This window comes from Pelophylax lessonae, assembly GCF_965119305.1.
Source record: "Pelophylax lessonae genome assembly, chromosome: 3".
In the NCBI taxonomy this organism is placed as follows: Eukaryota; Metazoa; Chordata; class Amphibia; order Anura; family Ranidae; genus Pelophylax; species Pelophylax lessonae.
The window spans coordinates 87,656,190-87,675,898 of record NC_138770.1 but is presented as its reverse complement, the minus strand read 5'-3'; the positions used below and the strand labels follow the sequence as shown (position 1 = coordinate 87,675,898).

General features: G+C 44.0%; 2 protein-coding genes across 2 annotated transcripts in view; both read left to right on the top strand.

The window, feature by feature from the left end:
• Positions 1-19,709, top strand: part of LOC309550376 (uncharacterized protein) — a gene marked incomplete at both ends in the record, with an annotated part of 107,511 nt that overhangs the window by 62,612 nt on the left and 25,190 nt on the right. The window contains one exon of the mRNA XM_082250771.1: positions 17,986-18,178. Within this exon, the coding sequence (XP_082106897.1) occupies positions 17,986-18,178 (193 nt within the window). The remainder of the gene's footprint in view (positions 1-17,985; positions 18,179-19,709) is intronic.
• The window catches only part of LOC309550375 (uncharacterized protein), a 210,783-nt gene continuing 201,163 nt past the window's right edge, over positions 10,090-19,709 (top strand). The window contains exon 1 of the mRNA XM_082250770.1: positions 10,090-10,214. The gene's annotated coding sequence lies outside the window, so the exon portion shown is untranslated. The remainder of the gene's footprint in view (positions 10,215-19,709) is intronic.

The window sequence follows — 19,709 nt, the reverse complement described above, 5'->3', positions numbered from 1 at the left end:
GTCTCTATTTTGGGTGCCCCCATTCCTGTATAGAAGACACCTGGGAGCCAGAAATCTTGCAGATTGATAGGGGATCAAATTCTTATTTCACTCATTAAAATGCCAATCAATTTATAACTTTTTTAAAATGTGTTTTTCTGGATAATTTTTGTTGTTATTCTGTTTCTCACTGTTAAAATAAACCTACCATTAAAATTATATACTGATCAGTTCTTTGTCAGTGGGCAAACGTACAATATCAGCAGGGAATCAAATACTTTTTTCCCTCACTATATATATATGTGGTTTTCATATTGCATTTCTGTGTATTTAGCGGTTTGTTTATGGTTCAGCTTTAATATGTACAATAAACATAACAGAAAAAAAAAACAACTAAACCAAAATTCATAATAAAATAAAAGTTTAAGTGTCGGTTCACACATATGCAATGCGAGAACACTGCGATTCCACTGCGGTATTGCACTCGACTCGCAGGCAGTTCACACTGTCAAATGCGAATCGCTGGGGGTGTCAATACAAAGTTAACCACACCCCCAGACCAGTTTGCATATCGCAGTGTGAAATGTAAATTTGGACGTGAATCGGATTGCATGGGTATGAACACCCATGCAATCCGATTCTGGTAAAGACCAAAAAAAGGGTTATGTGTGACTTTGGTCTGATGCGATGTGAATTAAGCGATACAATCTGTATGGCTGAATTTGCAATGCACAGACATCGCATGTGATTTGCAAAACATACAATAAATATTAGAAAAATAAATCTGAAATTCTCCATGAATTAGCATTACAATTGCTAGTTTTGCTGGTAAAATATATAAAATAAGTAGCGGGAGAAAAAAAAAAAACATATGGAATCGAAATTAACATTTCTAATAAATAATATTTTAAGAGAATAAAACATTTTTGAAATTCATAAAATGATCCATGAAATAGCTACACAATTGCTAGTTTCACAAGTTAAATAACAGGAATAAACTAAATGCGCTCAGTGACTCTTTTTACAAATAAAAAATGCATGCTGCAGCTGAACTCCAGTTCCTCTATGACTAATTTCTTGCATGTGATGGCTGCATCTATTTTCCTTTTTAGGCTTTCTTTCCTCTATTTTCATCTGGTGATCTCCTAGCAGAATGTGTCAGTTACAGAGATGATCAGGCCCACACTGGGACAAAAAATAGGCCTGGGTATTTTAGACTGAGCAGCCTCTGACATATTTACAGGTCCCTTCCCCACTCCCCATCCTTCCCCAATCCCCATCCTAATGGAGGCAATGGGGGTAGGGAAAGAGCATTGGGGGGGGGGGGGCAAGAGAGCATGGGGGAGTCGTAGAGCATAGGGGAAGGCCGAAGAGAATGGGGGAGCAGAGAGCATGGTGAGGGCTGGAGAACGTGGGGCTGAAGAGCACGGGAGGGGGGTGTTGAGAGCACGGGGGGGGGGGGACCGGAGAGCACAAGGGGGGCCTGAGAGCACGGGGGGTGCTAGAGGGTACTGGGAGACTTGAGAGCACAGAGGAGCTGGAGAGGACAGAGGGTGGCAGAAGGCACTGGGGGGTGGAGAACATAAGGAGAGCACAGGGGTCAGAGAGAACTAGAGGGGCTGGGGAGCAGTGGGGGGGGTGAATAGCACATGGGGGGTCAGAGAGCACAAGGAGGGCTGGAAAGCACAGATGGCAAGGAAACACTAGGGGGGTTGAAGAGCACGAGTGGTTGCAGAGCATGAGGGGGTGGAGAGCACGGGGGAGTGTGTGAGCACGTGGGGGAGTGTGAGAGCACTGGGGGGCTGGAGAGCATGGGGGGGCAGAGAGCATGGGGGCAGAGAGCAGTGAGGGACTGGAGAACACAGAGGGGAGCCTGAGAGCACGGTGGAGGCTTAGAGCACGGGGAGGGGCCTGAGAGCACAGGGGGGGGAGCCTGAGAGCACAGGGAGGGGCCTGAGGGCACAAGGGGGGAACCTGAGAGCACAGGGGGGCTAAGAGCACAGGGGACTATAGAGCATGGGGGGGAGTATACTGGGGGGCTGGAGAGCAGAGGTTGGTAGAGAGCACAGGGGCAGACAGCACTGGGAGGGGGGGGGGCAGCAGAAAGTAGCTTGATAGGAGGAGCGGCAGGGGTGGCTGCATATAGAAGAATCAATCTCTCCATCTTCCTTCTGCTGCAGCCTCTGAATGCCCGCGGGAAGGAGAGGAGGAAAAGCGGGCACATAGGGAGCTTACTTTCCCTCTGGTCCGGGGTCTCCTCCAGATTCTCTCCCTCCTCACGGTCACAGGTCACTTGACCTGTAGTTTCTGCCCCCCACAGGCCCGATGGGAGAGGCCCCATCAAGACATGTGGCCTGGAATCCCTGGCCCATCAGGTAAGTGCCTGGTGTGCCCCTGGGCCTGGAGATGATACACTAGCAGGGGTGCTTACATGTCTTGGTAAGATGACGCCCTAAGAGTTCCTTTCACTGGAACTAAGGGGCCAAGCCCAACCCCTGAAAAACAACCCCACACCATAATGCCCCCTCCACCAAATTATTTGGACCAATGCACAAAGCAAGGTGCATAAAGACATGGATGAGCAAGTTTGGGGTGGAGGAACTTGACTTGCCTGCACCTCAACCCGAAAGAACACCTTTGGGATGAATTAGAGTGGAGACTGAGAGCCAGGCCTTCTCGTCCAAAATCAATGCCTGACTTTAAGAATGCACTTCTGGAAGAATGGTAAAACATTCCCATAGACACACTCCTAAACATTGTGGACAGCCTTCCCAGAAGAGTTGAAGCTGTTATAGCTGCAAAGGGTGGGCCAACTCATTATTGAACCCTACAGACTAAGACTTGGGATACATTAACCACTTGCCGACCGAGTACGGTAGTACTACTGCGGCAAAGTGGTTCGTTATCGTCTGACGACGTAGTATTAACGTCGTCAGACACTCCCCCTTCTGAACGGCGCTTGCGCGCCGCCAGAGGCTCGCTCCCGCTGTTTTCATTCACAGCGGGAGTCGGGCCAGGGGAGCCGCTGCTCTGCCCCGATCGCCGGGGATCTAGTGTGGAGATCCGCCCGCCTGTGTAAACACAAGCGGGCGGATCTCCATAGTGACAGGGAGTGACAGATCGGACTGTTCAGCATAGCTGGACATCCGATCTGTCCATGACTCACACAGTCACCTCCCCCCCTACACGTCAGTAAGCACCAGGCATACATTAACCCCTCCCTCTCCAATAAAATTAACCCCTTCCCTGCCAGTGTCATTTTTACAGTAACAGTGCCTATATATAGCACTGATTACTGCAGTAATGTCACTGGTACCCCCAAAAGTGTCAAAAATGTCAGTCAAGGGTCCAATCTGTCCGCCGCAATGTCGCAGTCCCACAAAAAAAAATCGCAGATCGCCGCCATTACGCGTTAAAAAAAAAACACCAAAAATGACAGAAATCTTTCCCTTAGTCAGTAAACGCAATAACTTTTGCGCAAACCAATCAAAATACGCTTATTGCGATTTTTTTTTACCAATCATAGGTAGCAGAAAACAAATTGGCCAAAAATTTTTTAAAAAATTGGTTTTTACATCTTTTTTGGGGGGAATTTCATATAAAAAAATGTTAAAAATATTGTTATTTTTTCAAAATAAACGCTCTTTTTTTGTTTATAGCGCAAAAAGTAAAATCGCACAGGTGATCAAATACCACCAAAAGAAAGCTCTGTTTGTGGGAAAAAAAGGACGTAAATTTCGTTTGGGTACGGCGTTGCACGACCGCGCAATTGTCAGTTGAAGTCGCACAGCGCCGAATCGCAAAAAGTGGCCTGGACGGAAGACAGCAAAATCCTCCGGTGGTAAAGTGGTTAAAGTTCAGGTGCGTGTAAAGGCAGGCATCCCAATACTTTGATAATACAGTGTATATACTGTATACATATATACACTAAAATGTTGGAGTTAGCCTGGGGTTCAACTTTAAAATAAAAGAAAATCCTATAAACTAAAAGACTGAAGACAGAACTTAACAATTTCTGCTACTTCCTGAAATACCTGCAATGTAATCTGTTTTTTGCTTTATTACTTAATACCACATTCCAGTACACAGTGTTATTAACAAAGAGAATACTTCACCTTTCCTCCACCAAAGACACCCTCTTGTATGATTATCTGCAATGATAGTTTCACCCTTCCTCCAGGCGATGACACAGGCTTACCTTTTCCCTAATAGGTTTTGGAAAATCTCCACCTTCAAAACTCATTTCACCCATCCTCGCTCTTTCTCTTTTATACAATGATTGATTTCTGATGAGCTGTTTCATCTTCTTCATACAACTTAACCACTTAACTCCACAAGTAGATGGTGGAGTAACTTTTTATCAAACCTACATGTTTAAGAAGGGTCAGTTTATTATTAGTTTATTATTTTATAAATATTATTGCCATCATATACAATTAAAAGTCCTAATTATATATGATGCAATTCAGTATGCTCGCTGAAGGACAAGGATGTTTAAAGAAATGAAATTATTTTAATAACATGATGCCTGCCATACCTGGGGGGCGGAGGAGGGTAGGTAGAGCATTAGGCTGCAGTGCCACACTTATTAGCATTGGCGGCTGTTGGGCCAGTTGTATTAAGTGTGGTCGGCGGCCTGCTGTCTGTCCGAATGTCCTCACCCGTCGGTATTATCATAGAAGTGTGACCGCTTTATGAGGGTGCCAGACTGATTTGCCTCCTGGACCCTACCCTCTGGCCCAATTTGCCCCATAAGACAGGCACTATACTAAAAGTGTAGGGGGACCCTTTTCATGTGGGACCTGGGAGGAGGCTGTTTTTTTTTTCATGCAGGGTGCAGCTTTTTTGCTGCCCCCCTGCAAAGTGCTGCCCTAGGCCTGGGCCTTGTTGGCATAGGCCAAGATATAGCACTGAGTGTATAGCTTGTATAACAGTCTAAACCGCTGGCAACAAAAATGAGTACACCCCTGAATTAAAATGTCCAAATTAGGCCCAAAGTGTCAATATTTTGTGTGGCCACCATTATTTTCCAGCACTGCCTTAACCCTCTTGGGCATGGAGTTCACCAGAGCTTCACAGTTTGCCACTGGAGTCCTCTTCCAACTCCTCCATGACGACATCACGGAGCTGGTGGATGTTAGAGACCTTGCGCTCCTCCACCTTCCATTTGAGGATGCCCCACAGATGCTCATTAGAGTTTAAGTTTGGAGACATGCTTGGCCAGTCCATCACCTTTACCCTCAGCTTCTTTAGCAAGGCAGTGGTGATCTTGGAGGTGTGTTTGGGGTCGTTATCATGTTGGAATACTGTCCTGTTGCCTAGTTTCCAAAGGGAGGGGATCATGCTCTGCTTTAGTATGTCACAGTACATATTGGCATTCATGGTCCCTCAATGAACTGTAGCTCCCCAGTGTCGGCAGCACTCATGCAGCCCCAGACCATGACACTCCACCACCATGCTTGACTGTAGGCAAGACACACTTTTCTTTGTACTCCTCACCTGGTTGCCACCACACATGCTTGACACCATCTGAACCAAATAAGTTTATCTTGGTCTCATCAGACCACAGGACATGGTTCCAGTAATCCACTCCTTAGTTTGCTTGTCTTCAGCAAACTGTTTGCGGTCTTTCTTGTGCATCATCTTTAGAAGAGGCTTCCTTGTGGGATGACAGCTATGTAGACCAATTTGATGCATTGTGCGACGTATGGTGTAAGCACTGACAGGCTGACCCCCCAATTCAACCTCTGCAGCAATGCTGGCAGCACTCATACATCTATTTCCCAAAGACAACCTCTGGATATGACAGTGAGCATGTGCACTCAACTTCTTTGGTCGATCATGGTTAGGCCTGTTCTCAGTGGAACCTGTCCTGTTGTAACAATCCTACAGGCTCACCTGAGTCAGAGGACAGCTGGCTGGAGGTAGGAGTGTAGCCCAGTGGCAAGGACCGCAGGCAGGTAGTATGTGCAGGAAGTCTGGCAGAGGCGTGGTCAGACAATCCGCATTTGGCTACGGTAGTAGCAGTGCTGGATACCGGATGGACACTAGGTAGTACTCTGATGAGGAAACGGGTTCACCTGAGGTGCAGAAGCTGGTATTCACTAGAGCCCCTGATGGTGGTGATAGACTGCACTGCAAGCTAACACCAGGTCGCGGTCCCCAGGATCACCCAGCCAGGCAGTGTGCAGGTTCAGTCCGGAGGCGGAGGAGCAGACAAGGGAAAACCAGAGAGAAGTCAGACGAACCAAAGGTCAGGGCGGGCAGCCGTAAGCGTGGTCAGACAATCCGAATCAGCAAAGGTGGTGGCAGTTCAGTAGGTTGGGGCAAAGCAGAAGAGTAGTCGGTAGTCAATTCCTGGTCAGCCGTGGACTTATGGTAGTAGGCAAGAGCAACAGATGAGGAGAAGATTGATCAAGGCTCAGGAGCTCAATAATCAGCAAGCTGGAGTGCAAGGGGCTGGACTTATATAGGGAAGTACCAGGTGTGGGGAATCAAGGGTGATGAGCAAGGCTTGACAAGACTAAGGTTGAATAATAGGCTTCAGGGAGGAATGTCCAGAAAGGACGGTAGCCTGGTAAGCAGGGCTACCGCCTGGTGTGAGGCTGGTCACGGGTTGAATCCCAACACCTGTTAAACCGCTGTATGGTCTTGGCTACCATGCTGCAGCTAAGTTTCAGGGTCTTGGCAATCTTCTTATAGTCTAGGCCATTTTTATGTTGAGCAACAATATCCTCTTTTTCAGATCCTCAGAGAGTTCTTTTCCATGAGGTGCCATGTTGAACTTCAAGTGACCAGTATGAGAGAGTGAGAGCGATAACACCAAATTTAATGCACCTGCTCCCCATTCACACCTGAGACCTTGTAACACTAATGAGTCAAATGATGCCAGGGAAGGAAAATGGCTAATTGGGCCCAATTTGGAAATTTTCACTTAGGGGTGTACTATTGTTGCCAGCGGTTTAGACATTAATGGCTGTGTGTTGAGTAATTTTGAGGGGACAGCAAATTTACACTGTTATACAAGCTGTACACTCACTACTTTACATTGTAGCAAAGTGTAATTTCTTTAGTGTTGTAACATGAAAGGATATAATAAAAATATTTACAAAAATGTGAGGGGTGTGCTCAATTTTGTAAGATACTGTACTTACCGTGTAATAATCCTATTTGGCTATTTTGAGTTTACTTGTAAAACTATTAAAGAGTATCTGAAGCCAAAACCTTTTGAAAAGTGTAGCACTACCCCTGGAGGAGCCGTTGGTAATAACTGTTTTTCCCTATAAGTATAGCGTCTGCCCACTACCGCAAGCACCAGTCCATTCACACTGGCTCCAGTAACAGTTTAGGGGATGTCTCTTTAAGATATATTGCTTCAAGAAACTTTAACAGGAGAGGGGTTAGAGCATGGGTTATTTCAACTGATTAGCACATAGCAATTAGAGAACGTGAATGTTGGACAATCTAAACCCCCCACAGCTGAAGACCATGAGGTAACTTTCTGAACAGGCTAAGACCTCACAGCTGGGGAGCAGGAGGCAAGTTTCTTTGGCATCTGGTTACCTTGCGCCTATGCACAACTACTGGTACGGCAACGTTTCAGGGATCAATTTAGGGTCTTTACTCACAAGTCCTCAGGACAGCCACCAACTTCCGGCTTCCTTCAGACATGGTTCAGTAAGACAGTCCTTCTCTGGTGCAGGTCCTTTGGGATGAGCTCCTGCTCTCAGACTCAAAGGGGATCCAACTAGGCCCTCAGCCTTGGCACCCCTGTGCCCTTTAGATAGTTGCACAAGGTTATGGTCTGCTTTAAGGCACTCCAACTGAGCTCTTTAACTGTATCTATGTAGCTTTTAAACACTATATACTTGTATTAGTTCATTTGATTATACCCCTGCTAAATTATATAATTATGGTGATATTATCAGATCCCGCATGCAGTAGATGCCGTAGAAAGCATAGGAACCAAATACATATGCTCTGGTGCTGCCCTAAGTTACACCAATAATAGACAATAGTAGCTCATACTCGTAATAATGGCTTCCAAACTGCTATAAAGTTAGACCCTGAACAATGTGTATCGAGAACACTTGATGCAGTGGCCCAACAGTCGCATCCGAAAGAGGCAGTTTCCAGAACGTTATTTCAAGCACACAAATTAGTGCTCCAGAACTGAAAATCAGAACCCCCCCCCCCCCCCCCCCACACACACACACACACACACACACACACACAACCCCTGAGGGATGTATATGCAATATGGGTGTAACTTTATGTTATAAGCACTTGATTTATGAAATTCATGGATGTCCTACCAGTTTTGTAAAGCTCTGGGATAGCTGAATGTCCCGGGCCTCACTCCAGCTGACCTGGTATTACATACTTATGTAAAATGCAGAGGCATAACTAGAACCTGTAGGGCCCTGGGACAAGAAACCATAACAGGCCCCCCTGACCTCTGGCAGGCCCCCCCCGACCATGGTATCAGAATGCCACGGCCCAGTTGCAAGTCTGACCTTTGAGACCCTGGTAGTTATGCCACTGGTGTCAGCCGTTCTTTATATTTTTATTGCCTTTTTTTTTTTTTTTTTACAATTTTATTTTTTATTTCTAAACAGACCTCGATGCTTCACCTTTAAAACAGAAAAAAGAGATTGAGGACACAGCCTTTCTGCAGCCTCAGCAGCACAGAATGAATGGACAGGTTAAACTCTGTACAGAGCTTCCAGTTCGTTCACAAGCTGAAGCATAGTAAACGCAGTTTAAAATGCCACAGTTATGAATGATTGGTATGGATCACTGACTATTCAATAGGATAGGGAAGGGGCCGGTAAATGACACATTTACCTGACAGCATCCCCAGCAGCAACCAATGGGAGAGGGGAATCCAGCAGCACTGTGGGGGATGGGGAAACCGCAGACATCAGTGGCGGCCGGTGTGTTGGGGCGCAGGGGCTCCGCCCCCCCATCCATGCGTCCGGCCCCCTAATCTGCATGCGGGGCACTGGACACATGGAGTTTAGTGTTTTTTTTTTTTTTTCTGAAGCACGTGATTAGAGCCAGAGGCTCTAATAGGCTTCAGTAAAGGGTGGACCCGTGGCGCAGATGAGTGCGCCCCGGGCCCACCCATTGTGTGACAATAGCGAATGAATTTTCGCTATTGTCACACGGATCCTCCTCCTGGCCAATCAGGAAGCAGGTCTGAGACCCGTTCGTGATTGGCCGAAAGGTGAAACTTTGCCATTGGCGGAGGAGGACGATGATGGGAGACGCGGGGAAACTGAGCAGAAGCCGCCGCTGGATCAGGTAAGTGAACTGGTCATTCTCTGCACGCTGTGGCACTCTGCATTGATGGGGGGCACGCTGTGGCACTCTGCATTAATGGGGGGCACGCTGTGGCACTCTGCATTGATGGGGGGCACGCTGTGGTCACTCTGCATTGAAGGGGGCATGCTGGTCACTCATTTTTCTGTTTGTGCCCCCCCCCAAAAATTTTGAGCACCAGCTGCCACTGCATCCGATCACAGCTGGAGGTGAAAAAGTGGGGCAGCATGTAGCGGAACAGATCCCCTGAAGCTGCTGAAAGGCTGCAGGAGGAAAATAGAAGAGATTGGTTCCTCTTTGAGCCAGCTCTGCAGCCCCTCGTATCCAGGTGTACAGGGGGCCGCACGGGCCTCCTGGAGCATGGGGTAGGTTACAATTGTGACCCCTGCAACTCCTGTATGTGCGCCCTTGGTAAAATGTCTATTGTGCCTTTCATTGCCATTGTTTATTCTATGGGAAGCCAAGCTTAGTAGCATTTTAGGATACCAAAATGCCCTACTGTATATTGTCCCTATGAAACATATAGCTGACTTATGTGATTACTGGGATACTGCATTCTCTTGCTATTGAATAAGGTGCTGTACATTGTGGTTTCTTTGGCTGGCTGTATTTTTACATTGCTTTTTTTTTTTTTTTTTTATACCTACTCAATAAACTTATCTGTGATTTCAAAAAAAATTTAATTGAACATTAACCAATATTCTGCTAGGTCATCAACCTGTAGAACATAGTAGAGCATGGAGTGTGTTTTATTACAGCAGGCGAGAAGAGGAGGCGTAACATTGGACTTTATGGAGTGAAATATCAACAGACTGATTATATAAAGCTCCACACACTTGTGTATAAATCAGGGTAACAGAGCGGAGTGTCTAAGAAGAGACCAACCTGTTTCCAGAACACCAGCAGTCAAGGTTAGGATCTTTGGATTTGTTCCTTTTTATCTGTATATGTGTGTGTTTTCTATTCAAATTCAACATAGACATGTAATACTGTCAAATATGTACATAGGTGTGCGCAGATTATTGCATAGAATGTGCACCCCAAAGCTCAAACATATATACATACACTCTTATATATACATTTTACATGTATTAAAGCATAGACAGTGTCAGTAGAGCAGTGGATGGTGTTAGAAGAGCAGTGGATGGTGTCAGTAGTTTTTTTATTTTTATATTAAGAGTACGTGTACCTGTGTATCTACAAGGTCTTGAGGAAGCACGCTGCGAAACGCGTCGACCCTTGATGCAAATGCACCCTCTCTTTGCTTCACTGGTTTGCTTTTTTGTCATTACTTTCATGACCTGTCATTTTCATATTGTATGTATACGGTGTTATTGGGCTGACCTCCTTTTGCTTGAGTCAGTCCTTTATTTTAAGATGCTTTGCTTTTACTGTGTTAACAATAAAATGTAATTCTATTTTATGACGGTGTCGTTATCTGTCTCATGTTGCATGCCTTTAAAGTCCATTCTTACAGATGTGTTTTCCACTGTTTTTGTATACCAGGATTATGGCACGCTCTTGTTTGTCTTTATTTTTATTATTATTATATTTTACAAATGTTTTTAATTTTTTTTTACAATATTACATATATATCTATATATATATATATATATATTTTTTTTTTTAGGAGCACCATTGGGGGGCTCAAGGGTCTAAACAAACCCCTAATGTCTCACTTTTGAGACGAGTAAAGGGACCGCGGACAAAGATTTCCCAGTCCCTTTCTCTGCAGACTCAGCTGCCCTGTACAGTGAATGAATAGGAAGTACTCTGTGCTGAGCAATTTTGGGTTCATTTACAAACTGAAGCATAGTAAACTGTTTACTATGCTTCAGTTGTTAGTGAACAACCGTTCACTAACATATTAACATATTGACATATTAACCGGCCCTTTCCTCCCGCTCTCTATTTTGAAATATGCCTTGTAAGAGCCAGAAAAAGAGGAGAGGAGGAAGGCCTGGCAGTGCTGCAGGGTATGAGGGTATGTGTGACATGGGGGCCTGGGCAACAGGGGGAATCTTCACCACACGGGGTGATTAGGGGGTGCCCAGACACATCTGGCACATCATGTGCGCACGCCTATGCATATGTAATGTGACTATATTCACCTAGAAAAATAGCTGTCATCTATAAGCTACAGAGAGTTTCTATGTTACAGATGGATTTTTAGGTAAAGTTTTGTTTGCTGTAGTTTTTTTTTTTTCTTACAATGTTATGTAGTACTGTAGATAGGAGGAGGAGGATATGGGAGGAAATAAATCATTCAGTCACAGTCTGTGGAGTTGAAGGTTTTGCAAGAAACCTGTTTTATAGGGGAAATTAAAGCTGCAACTTGGAACAAACATCTTAGGTTTGCAATAACTATTTAATGATAGTCTTTGCAAGCAGCCTTAGGACCAAGAGCAGGTTTGGGTCTGGATGCAAGATAGAAATCATTAACCACTTGCCGACCGCCGCACGACTATTTACTGCGGCAGTCAGCCCCGTACAGGCAAAGTGACGTAGTACTATGTCGCTAGCCTGAGAGCCTCTAGGGGGCGAGCGTGCGCCGCCGGAGGTGAGCTCCCGTCCCCGCTCGTTCCCTAACATGTCCGCGCATGTGACCGGCGGACCCGATGTCCTCCGGTCACTCGCGATCATCCGCAGCAGAGGGAGAAAGGCAGGCGGCTGATGTAAACAAAGCCGCCTGTCATTCTCCCTGATCTAACTGCAGAGATCATACGATTCTGCTATGATAGGATCGTATGTCTCTGTGGTTACATCACTAGCCAAACCCCTTTACAGTAAGAAGCACGCCCCTAGGGACACACTTTACCCCTGCATCACCAATAAAGTTAACCCCTTCCCTGTCAGTCATTTTTACAGTAAAAAAAAAAAATATATATATTATTATTTTATCTACAGCTGGCCATAGAGGAGTCAGGTTTTTTCTTTTAACCGGGTCGAGTCACTCTCTCACCAAGCTGCTTGGCGATGGTCTTGTAGCCCATTCCAGCCTTCTTGTCCCTGACATCCTTGGACAACTCTTTGGTCTTGGTCGTGGTGGAAAGATTGGAATCTGATTAATTGCGGGGGCGTGGCCAGCGAGCGAGCCGAATGGCAGCTTGGGGAGAGACCTCCGGAGCACAAGCGGGGGAACCAGTGACATACCACACAATCCCACAGCGAATTACTAGTGGGTTGAATAAAAAATTCTGACCCAATTCCTCCATCTACACATTTGAGGTGAATGGTGGAATCCTCCCTACTGTGTCTTTGTATTCTGATAATGGGGAAACCTCCCAGCCATCAGAATACACTGGTTAGCGCTGCAGCTATAGTCTGCAGCACTGATCAAGCAGCTAAACACGGTGATTGAACAGAAGTTAATTGGTAGATCAACTTCTGTTCAACCACAGTGGCCATACATGAATCAAAATTCCTTACGCCCCCGACCCCCCCCCCCCCCCCCAAATTCAAAAGCTGTACAGCCCAGGAGCAAAAACTATTATAAAGCCTGGTGTTAATCAAGACAAAGAGCATAAAATATGGTTCTTCCCCAGGTTAAGGATTTTAGCTATTTTTTTGCAGATTCTTACTTCTATTATAATTAAATTGCTGGTTGGTTGATCTACCACAGCTTTTCTCAACCTTTTGAACCTGGAGAAACGTTTGAAATATCTCTCTAGATCCTGGTAATAATTACTATAGCTACAGGTCACTAGACATTAGTTTGATGGTCACTGGGATGAATGCCACCTAAATGTATTGTCCTGGAAGGATTTCCCCTCTAACAAATAGCTAAAAATGTCATTGGTGTCAATGTTAACTTTTCTGAGAGGTAGAAGTTGCTCCGAGGTCAAGGAACCCCTGGAAACTTCTGGCAGAACCTTAGAGTTCTCTAGAACCCTGATTGAAAAATAATTATTTACCATGCCCGTTTTTTAAAAGGGATTCCTGCCTTCATCATAACTTGAGTAATATCAGTGGTGTAAGGAAAAAAACATTTATAAATACTTTTTGAAATAAACAAGCCCTGGAAGCATTACATCAAAAATAAAACTCCTATTGAACTAGATGCCAGTAGCGAAATTACAATAATGGTCTTTATTAAAGCAGAACTAAACCTACGAACATATGTGATATGGTTGTTGGTTGTTAGTTGTGGGGTGTAACCTATGCTAAAAGCAAAGAGAATCTCCGTATGAAGGGGTTTACTAGAAACCTTGGACTTGAGGAGCAAATACAGCCAAGCTGCCCTTTTTGTGATTAGGGACATATTTTTGTGGGCTAAAAGTGCATCACACAAAGTGTGCCATGGTGCCTCAGTGATTGGTGGGCACAGTGAAAAGTAGGTGTTTATAAAGGTTCGCGATGACACACCTTTTCACATCCTATGGCATTAGCTTCCTTTATGGCTCTGGGCATTTGGCCACATGACATGAGCTGAAAAGGAAGCCGTTGTTAGAAGGCTTACCATGCCAGAAGTTGGAATCACAGGCCTAAAGGGGTAGGTATCTATATAATGCCCAGAGTGTGTCACTTACCGCAGGTCAATCTCTGAATTGTCTCCACTAAGGACCACCAGCCAAAAATATGTTCTTAGTAGTGACCCTGAGGGAAAATCACCCTTTACCCCCAGCCCAAGCTAAATCTATCCTTTTGGATGTACAGCAGTAAAAGGCTGAGAACTAAGGATGAGCTCAGGTTTGGCACCTATTTCTGTACATGCAACTACAGGGCTGGGAATGCCCTGACTGCAGTTGATTGGGTGACAGTGGGCAGGAGTCAGAGTCCTTCTGTGTTTGGTCTGAACCCAAATTTGGACCAAGCCCATTCTTAGCCAAGACCCTTTTTTCTAATTATCTCTGTCAATAAACATTTAATGTCTATCCATAAAATATAGCCTCAAATATAGCTGACTTCAAAAACAAGTATATGCTAACAATCATATTTTAACCACTTATGGACCTCCCACCGTGTATTTACCTTGGTACATTGGCATTAAAGCGGAGTTCCGGCCACAAAATCGACATTGTCGATTTTGGGCCATCTGCTTGCTTCTAATCACCTGAAAAAGAAATGAATAATTACGATTTTTTTTTTTTTACTTACCTTGTTATTGCAGAAAAATATACTCACCTTTCTTCCACTTCCTCCCTTTGCGGCCACGGCCCGCATCGTAACTTCCTCTTTGCATTGATTCCTGGGAGCTGAACGTCATCGCTCCCAGGAATCAATGCGCCTGCACGGGCCCTGCTCGTCACTTCCGGTGCGGCGCCTCATTCCCTGCTAAACAGCTTCTGGACATAAAAAAACAGTTTTATGAATAAAATAAAAAAATACACTAAAGTTAGCTACATTTTTTGTATAATGTGAAAGATGATGTTATGCAGAGTAAATAGATACCCAACATGTCATGCTTCAAAATTGCGCATACTTGTGGAATGGTGGCAAACATTGGTACTTAAAAATACCCATAGGCGACACAAATTTCTACAGGTTACCAGTTCAGAGTTACAGAGGAGGTCTAGCGCTCAAATTATTGCTCCTGCTCTAGCAATCGCTGCAATACCTCACATGTGTGGTTTGAACATATGTGGGTGCGACTTGCATATGCGTTCACTTCTGCGCGAGAGCTAACGGGGATGGAGCGCTTTAAATTTTTTTATTTTTTTAATTTTCCTATATATTTTATCTTTTATTTTTACACTGTCCTTTCAAAAACATTTTTTTTATCACTTTTATTCCTATTACAAGGAATGTAAACATCCCTTGTAATAGAAATAAGCATGACAGGAAAATGTGAGATCTGGGGTCAAAAAGACCTCAGATCTCATATCTATACTAAAAAAGAAAAAAAAAAAAAACAAACTTTTTTTTCCATGATGAAAAAAATGGACTCTTTAAAACAGTTGTTAGGAAGTGACATATCCTCCAAGGCCATAGAGTCAAGTGAGGGCCATCTTGCCCTCACTCGACTTTCTGCCTGAGAGGACAGCGGATGGATAGTTTTCCCCGCCAGATGATCATTGACAGATGTGGTAAATGATCATGGACAGATGCGCCAGATGATCATTGGCAGATATGGCAGATGATGTGTGCCAGATGATCATGGATAGATGTGGCAGATGTTTGCCAGATGTGTGCCGGATGATCATGGACAGATGTGGCAAACAATGATGGACAGATATGGCAAATGATCATGGACAGATTACTGTACTGGGAGAGATGTGTGACAGGTGTTTTTACTGTGCTGGGGACACTGTGTGGTGGGGACACTTTGTATTGGTGACACTGGCAGAGGGTGATCAGTGAGTAAAGAGCAGTAAAACAGCTCTATACTTACTGATCGTTGCTTGCCAGCACTGATCCATTCTCTTTCTCCTCACTATGTGAGGAGAAGCAGAGCTGATCGCCATGACAAAGGCTCTATTGACATCACAAGATGGCTGTGATTGGACACAGCCGTCATGTGATTAGGAGGGCCAATGACAAGGCCCTCCTGCCGAACGGTGTTGCGCTGTGTCCAGGAACACAGGCACACAAAGATCACATAGCTGCGCGTCCACGCGATCTCCCTCCTTCTGAAGGACGTTCCTGAACGTCAGCTCAGAAGGAGGAAGCTCCTACCCAGCAGTTTTTATGCATTGGCCGGGTGGGAGGAGGTTAAAAAAAACAAAGTACCTTTTTTCTAACTGATATACAGCTGTCATATGACCCAGATCTTTCCCAGCCTGTCTGCAGGGAAATATAAGCAGGAGGAGTGTCTAGTCCTCTGCTGCTGGTAAAAAAATAAATAAATAAATAAAATAAAATAAAAAACAGCCTTTGGATTACAGAGAAAAAATAATTAAATATCAATAAACTGTTTTAAATTGTCATACAAATATATGTTTAAAATCAAATCTTCATTATTTTGTGGATATAACATGGTGTGGGTGGATTTCTGCCAGTCGCAAGCTGTGTCATTGTCTGTGTCTTAGAATAAGAGGGAGGTGAAGCCACAATTAATTTACATGTAACTTTGTGCTCTCATTGTGTTTAGCTGGTTAGTGGGCATGGAGGAGGAGGGAGGGAGTGGGCTTTCATTTAACACTGTGTATACACCTACATGTGTGACTCTATAGTCACATGGGCTGCTCAGATGTGATAGGGAGGAAATGCTCAGTATAGAAGCTCATAAAACTGAGCATGTGCAGAGTTGCCACTACATCTGCAAAATTCCTAGCTAAATTGGGGACATGGACAGAAAGTAGTGAAAGAGCAGCAGGATCAACAAAATATTTTTATTTGGTGAAATCAGGTATAAATCAGGTTTAATGTGAATAGGGAAATTAGGTGCGCGAACCTTGTGACAAGATGAAAAATAAGCAGCACTGCAAAAAGAATTAAATGTGAAAGGATTGTAACATATGGAACATAAATTACAAAAGTGCGCTATAACAAAATAATGAGAAAAAAATGTTCATAAATGGTGTCTGCTAAACCAGCAGTTGACACAAAACCTATATATCCAAGGAATGAGTGAAACTTAAAAGTCTTTCAGTCCAAAAAATATAGTGAAGGTTGGGGTGTGATGGGAGGTGGGTGTGACCCTTTCCCAGACTGTGATCCAAAGTGAATGTTAGTGAACTTGAATACACGTGTGAACACCCAGTGATAGGAGTGAACTCTTACCACAATATGGAGAGATGTGAGCATATACTGTGTTATCCAGGGGTCCAAAACTGATCAGCTAGAAGAAGTGATTCTCAGGTGGAATGGATCAACCAGCTGCTTCCAAATTGAGGGCATCCGTAGGCTTCCAAACAAGGGGATATCGCCAGAAAGATCGTACCCAAAGAAGAAGGAGGGAGTTTGCATATCCCTATAAAACAGAAGACAGGTCAGTAGGTGATCCGGGCACCCTGCACACCACACAGCGATCACACATGGGCACCTCCACTGGTCAGGTGTGGTGTGCAGGATGCCCGGATCACCTACTGACCTGTCTTCTGTTTTATAGGGATATGCAAACTCCCTCCTTCTTCTTTGGGTACGATCTTTCTGGCGATATCCCCTTGTTTGGAAGCCTACGGATCCCCTCAATTTGGAAGCAGCTGGTTGATCCATTCCACCTGAGAATCACTTCTTCTAGCTGATCAGTTTTGGACCCCTGGATAACACAGTATATGCTCACATCTCTCCATATTGTGGTAAGAGTTCACTCCTATCACTGGGTGTTCACACGTGTATTCAAGTTCACTAGCATTCACTTTGGATCACAGTCTGGGAAGAGGTCACACCCACCTCCCATCACTCCCCAACCTTCACTATATTTTTTGGACTGAAAGACTTTTAAGTTTCACTCATTCCTTGGATATATAGGTTTTGTGTCAACTGCTGGTTTAGCAGACACCATTTATGAACATTTTTTTCTCATTATTTTGTTATAGCGCACTTTTGTAATTTAGGTTCCATATGTTACAATCCTTTCACATAAATCAGGTTTACTTTCATATCAAGGGCAGAAAAACCTCTCCAATAGAACAGAGACAGCATTTAAAAAATGAAAGACGTTTTAAGTTTTTATCACTCTATCCTAACTAAAAAAAATGTTTGGTTAGAATAAGCTTGAACAAGGAAACTGTTTTTTTGTTTACTGCAATGTAAAATGTTTCATGTTGACTATTTATGTTATTTCCCCATTCCCTCTAGACTTGAAGACACATTTTCCATGGATCCTGTGACAATTCTTCTGTCCATCTTAGTCATCTTGTATTTGGCCAAAATCTATAATGACCGAACAAGGCAAAAATTCAAAAACTTCCCTCCAGGGCCGAAGGCTCTACCATTCATTGGAAGCTTACATATGATTGACATACAAAAACCTCAGTATGCCTTTATGAAGGTAATAAAGCACTTATTCTTCCGTTCTTTGTAAGCATTATGAAACTTTTTTTTTAGACAAAACCAGTAAACAAATTGTAAATGTGTAAATTGTAAATGTAAAACGAGGTGTTAATAATACTAATGGAAAAGACATAAAGAAGATGAAGATGAAGATGAAGATGAAGCACAGTATAGTTTCGGACACAGGAGGTATAGGGAGGTGGGAGGTAATGGGGTAAGTCAAGAAGTATTTTTGACGTTTTTCGATATGTTTTTTTATATTTGGATTGGAAAATGTAATAAAATTTATATATAAAAAAGGTAAAAAATAGATAGGTCTTCACACCACCTTCCAAAATTCAGGAAATGAGAAAGCCATAAACATCTTGCGGGACTTTTTGGTTGCAGACAGATGATATTTTTAAAAACCATGAATGTGAAAAAATGTTTTTTTTATTTGCCCAATAAATGTCAAAATCCATATGGGGAAAAAAAAATACTAATGGAAAAATATGGAGTGTGCTGGCAGCAAATGATAATACAAGAGCTATCAAACTAGTTTAATTTTATTCCAGATCAGTGAGGTTGAACATAGAGTACTATGTCCTTTGTGCAGTAAATGGCACAATTGATCATCAGTCACCAAAGTTCCGGTATAAGGACTATGCTACACAAAATTGCTTAGTACGCACCTTAAGGTAGACATTGTTAAGTGGATGGCTAAACATTGAACTAGCAGGAAGTTTCCAGACTCTGCCATCCCACTGAATATAATTGTCTTGGAGTGGGAGAACCACTTTAAGTGGTTAGATTGCAACAGGTTCTACAACCTTAAGGCTCTTGGGTATTATCTTGGTATTTTGGGTAAATGCCCCACACAAAGTCCAATTGAACCCACCCAGTAGTGGGGACCTGGAGCAAGCTCTCACTAGTACCCCCAGTGGCGGGCTGTGGCTGTGGTCAGGAGGAATCATCGTTAAAGTGATTGTAAAGTCTTGTAATCTTTTTTCCTATAAAAATAACAAACATGTTATACTTACCTGCTCTGTTGCAGTGGATTTGCACAGAGCTGCCCAGATCCTTCTTATCTCAGGTCCCTCTTCTGCTCTCCTGGCTCCTCCCTCCTGTACAGTGCCCCCAAAGAAAGCAGCCTGCTATGGGGGCACCCGAGCCAAGTCACAGCTCTTTGTGTCGATTCAGACATGGAGCCCAGACCCGGCCCCGCCCCTTCTCTCACCTGATTGGCTAGCTAACTTTCTCCCTCCTGATTGGCTGACACACAGCAGGGGCACTATTGGCTACCGCTGCTGTGTCTCAGCCAATCAGGAGGGAGAATGGCTTAGACACTTGTGGACATCGTTCGACAGAGAGGGACCTCAGGTAAGTGTTAGGGGGCCCAGGGGGGCTGCTGCACGCAGTAGCTTTTTTATCTTAATGCATAGAATGCATTATGATAAAAAAACCTGACTTTGCAACTCCTTTAAGGCAGCACTCTGAACAAAGAGTGAGAGTCTCCTCTGTGAGCATATTTTTAACTCCTTAAAAACATT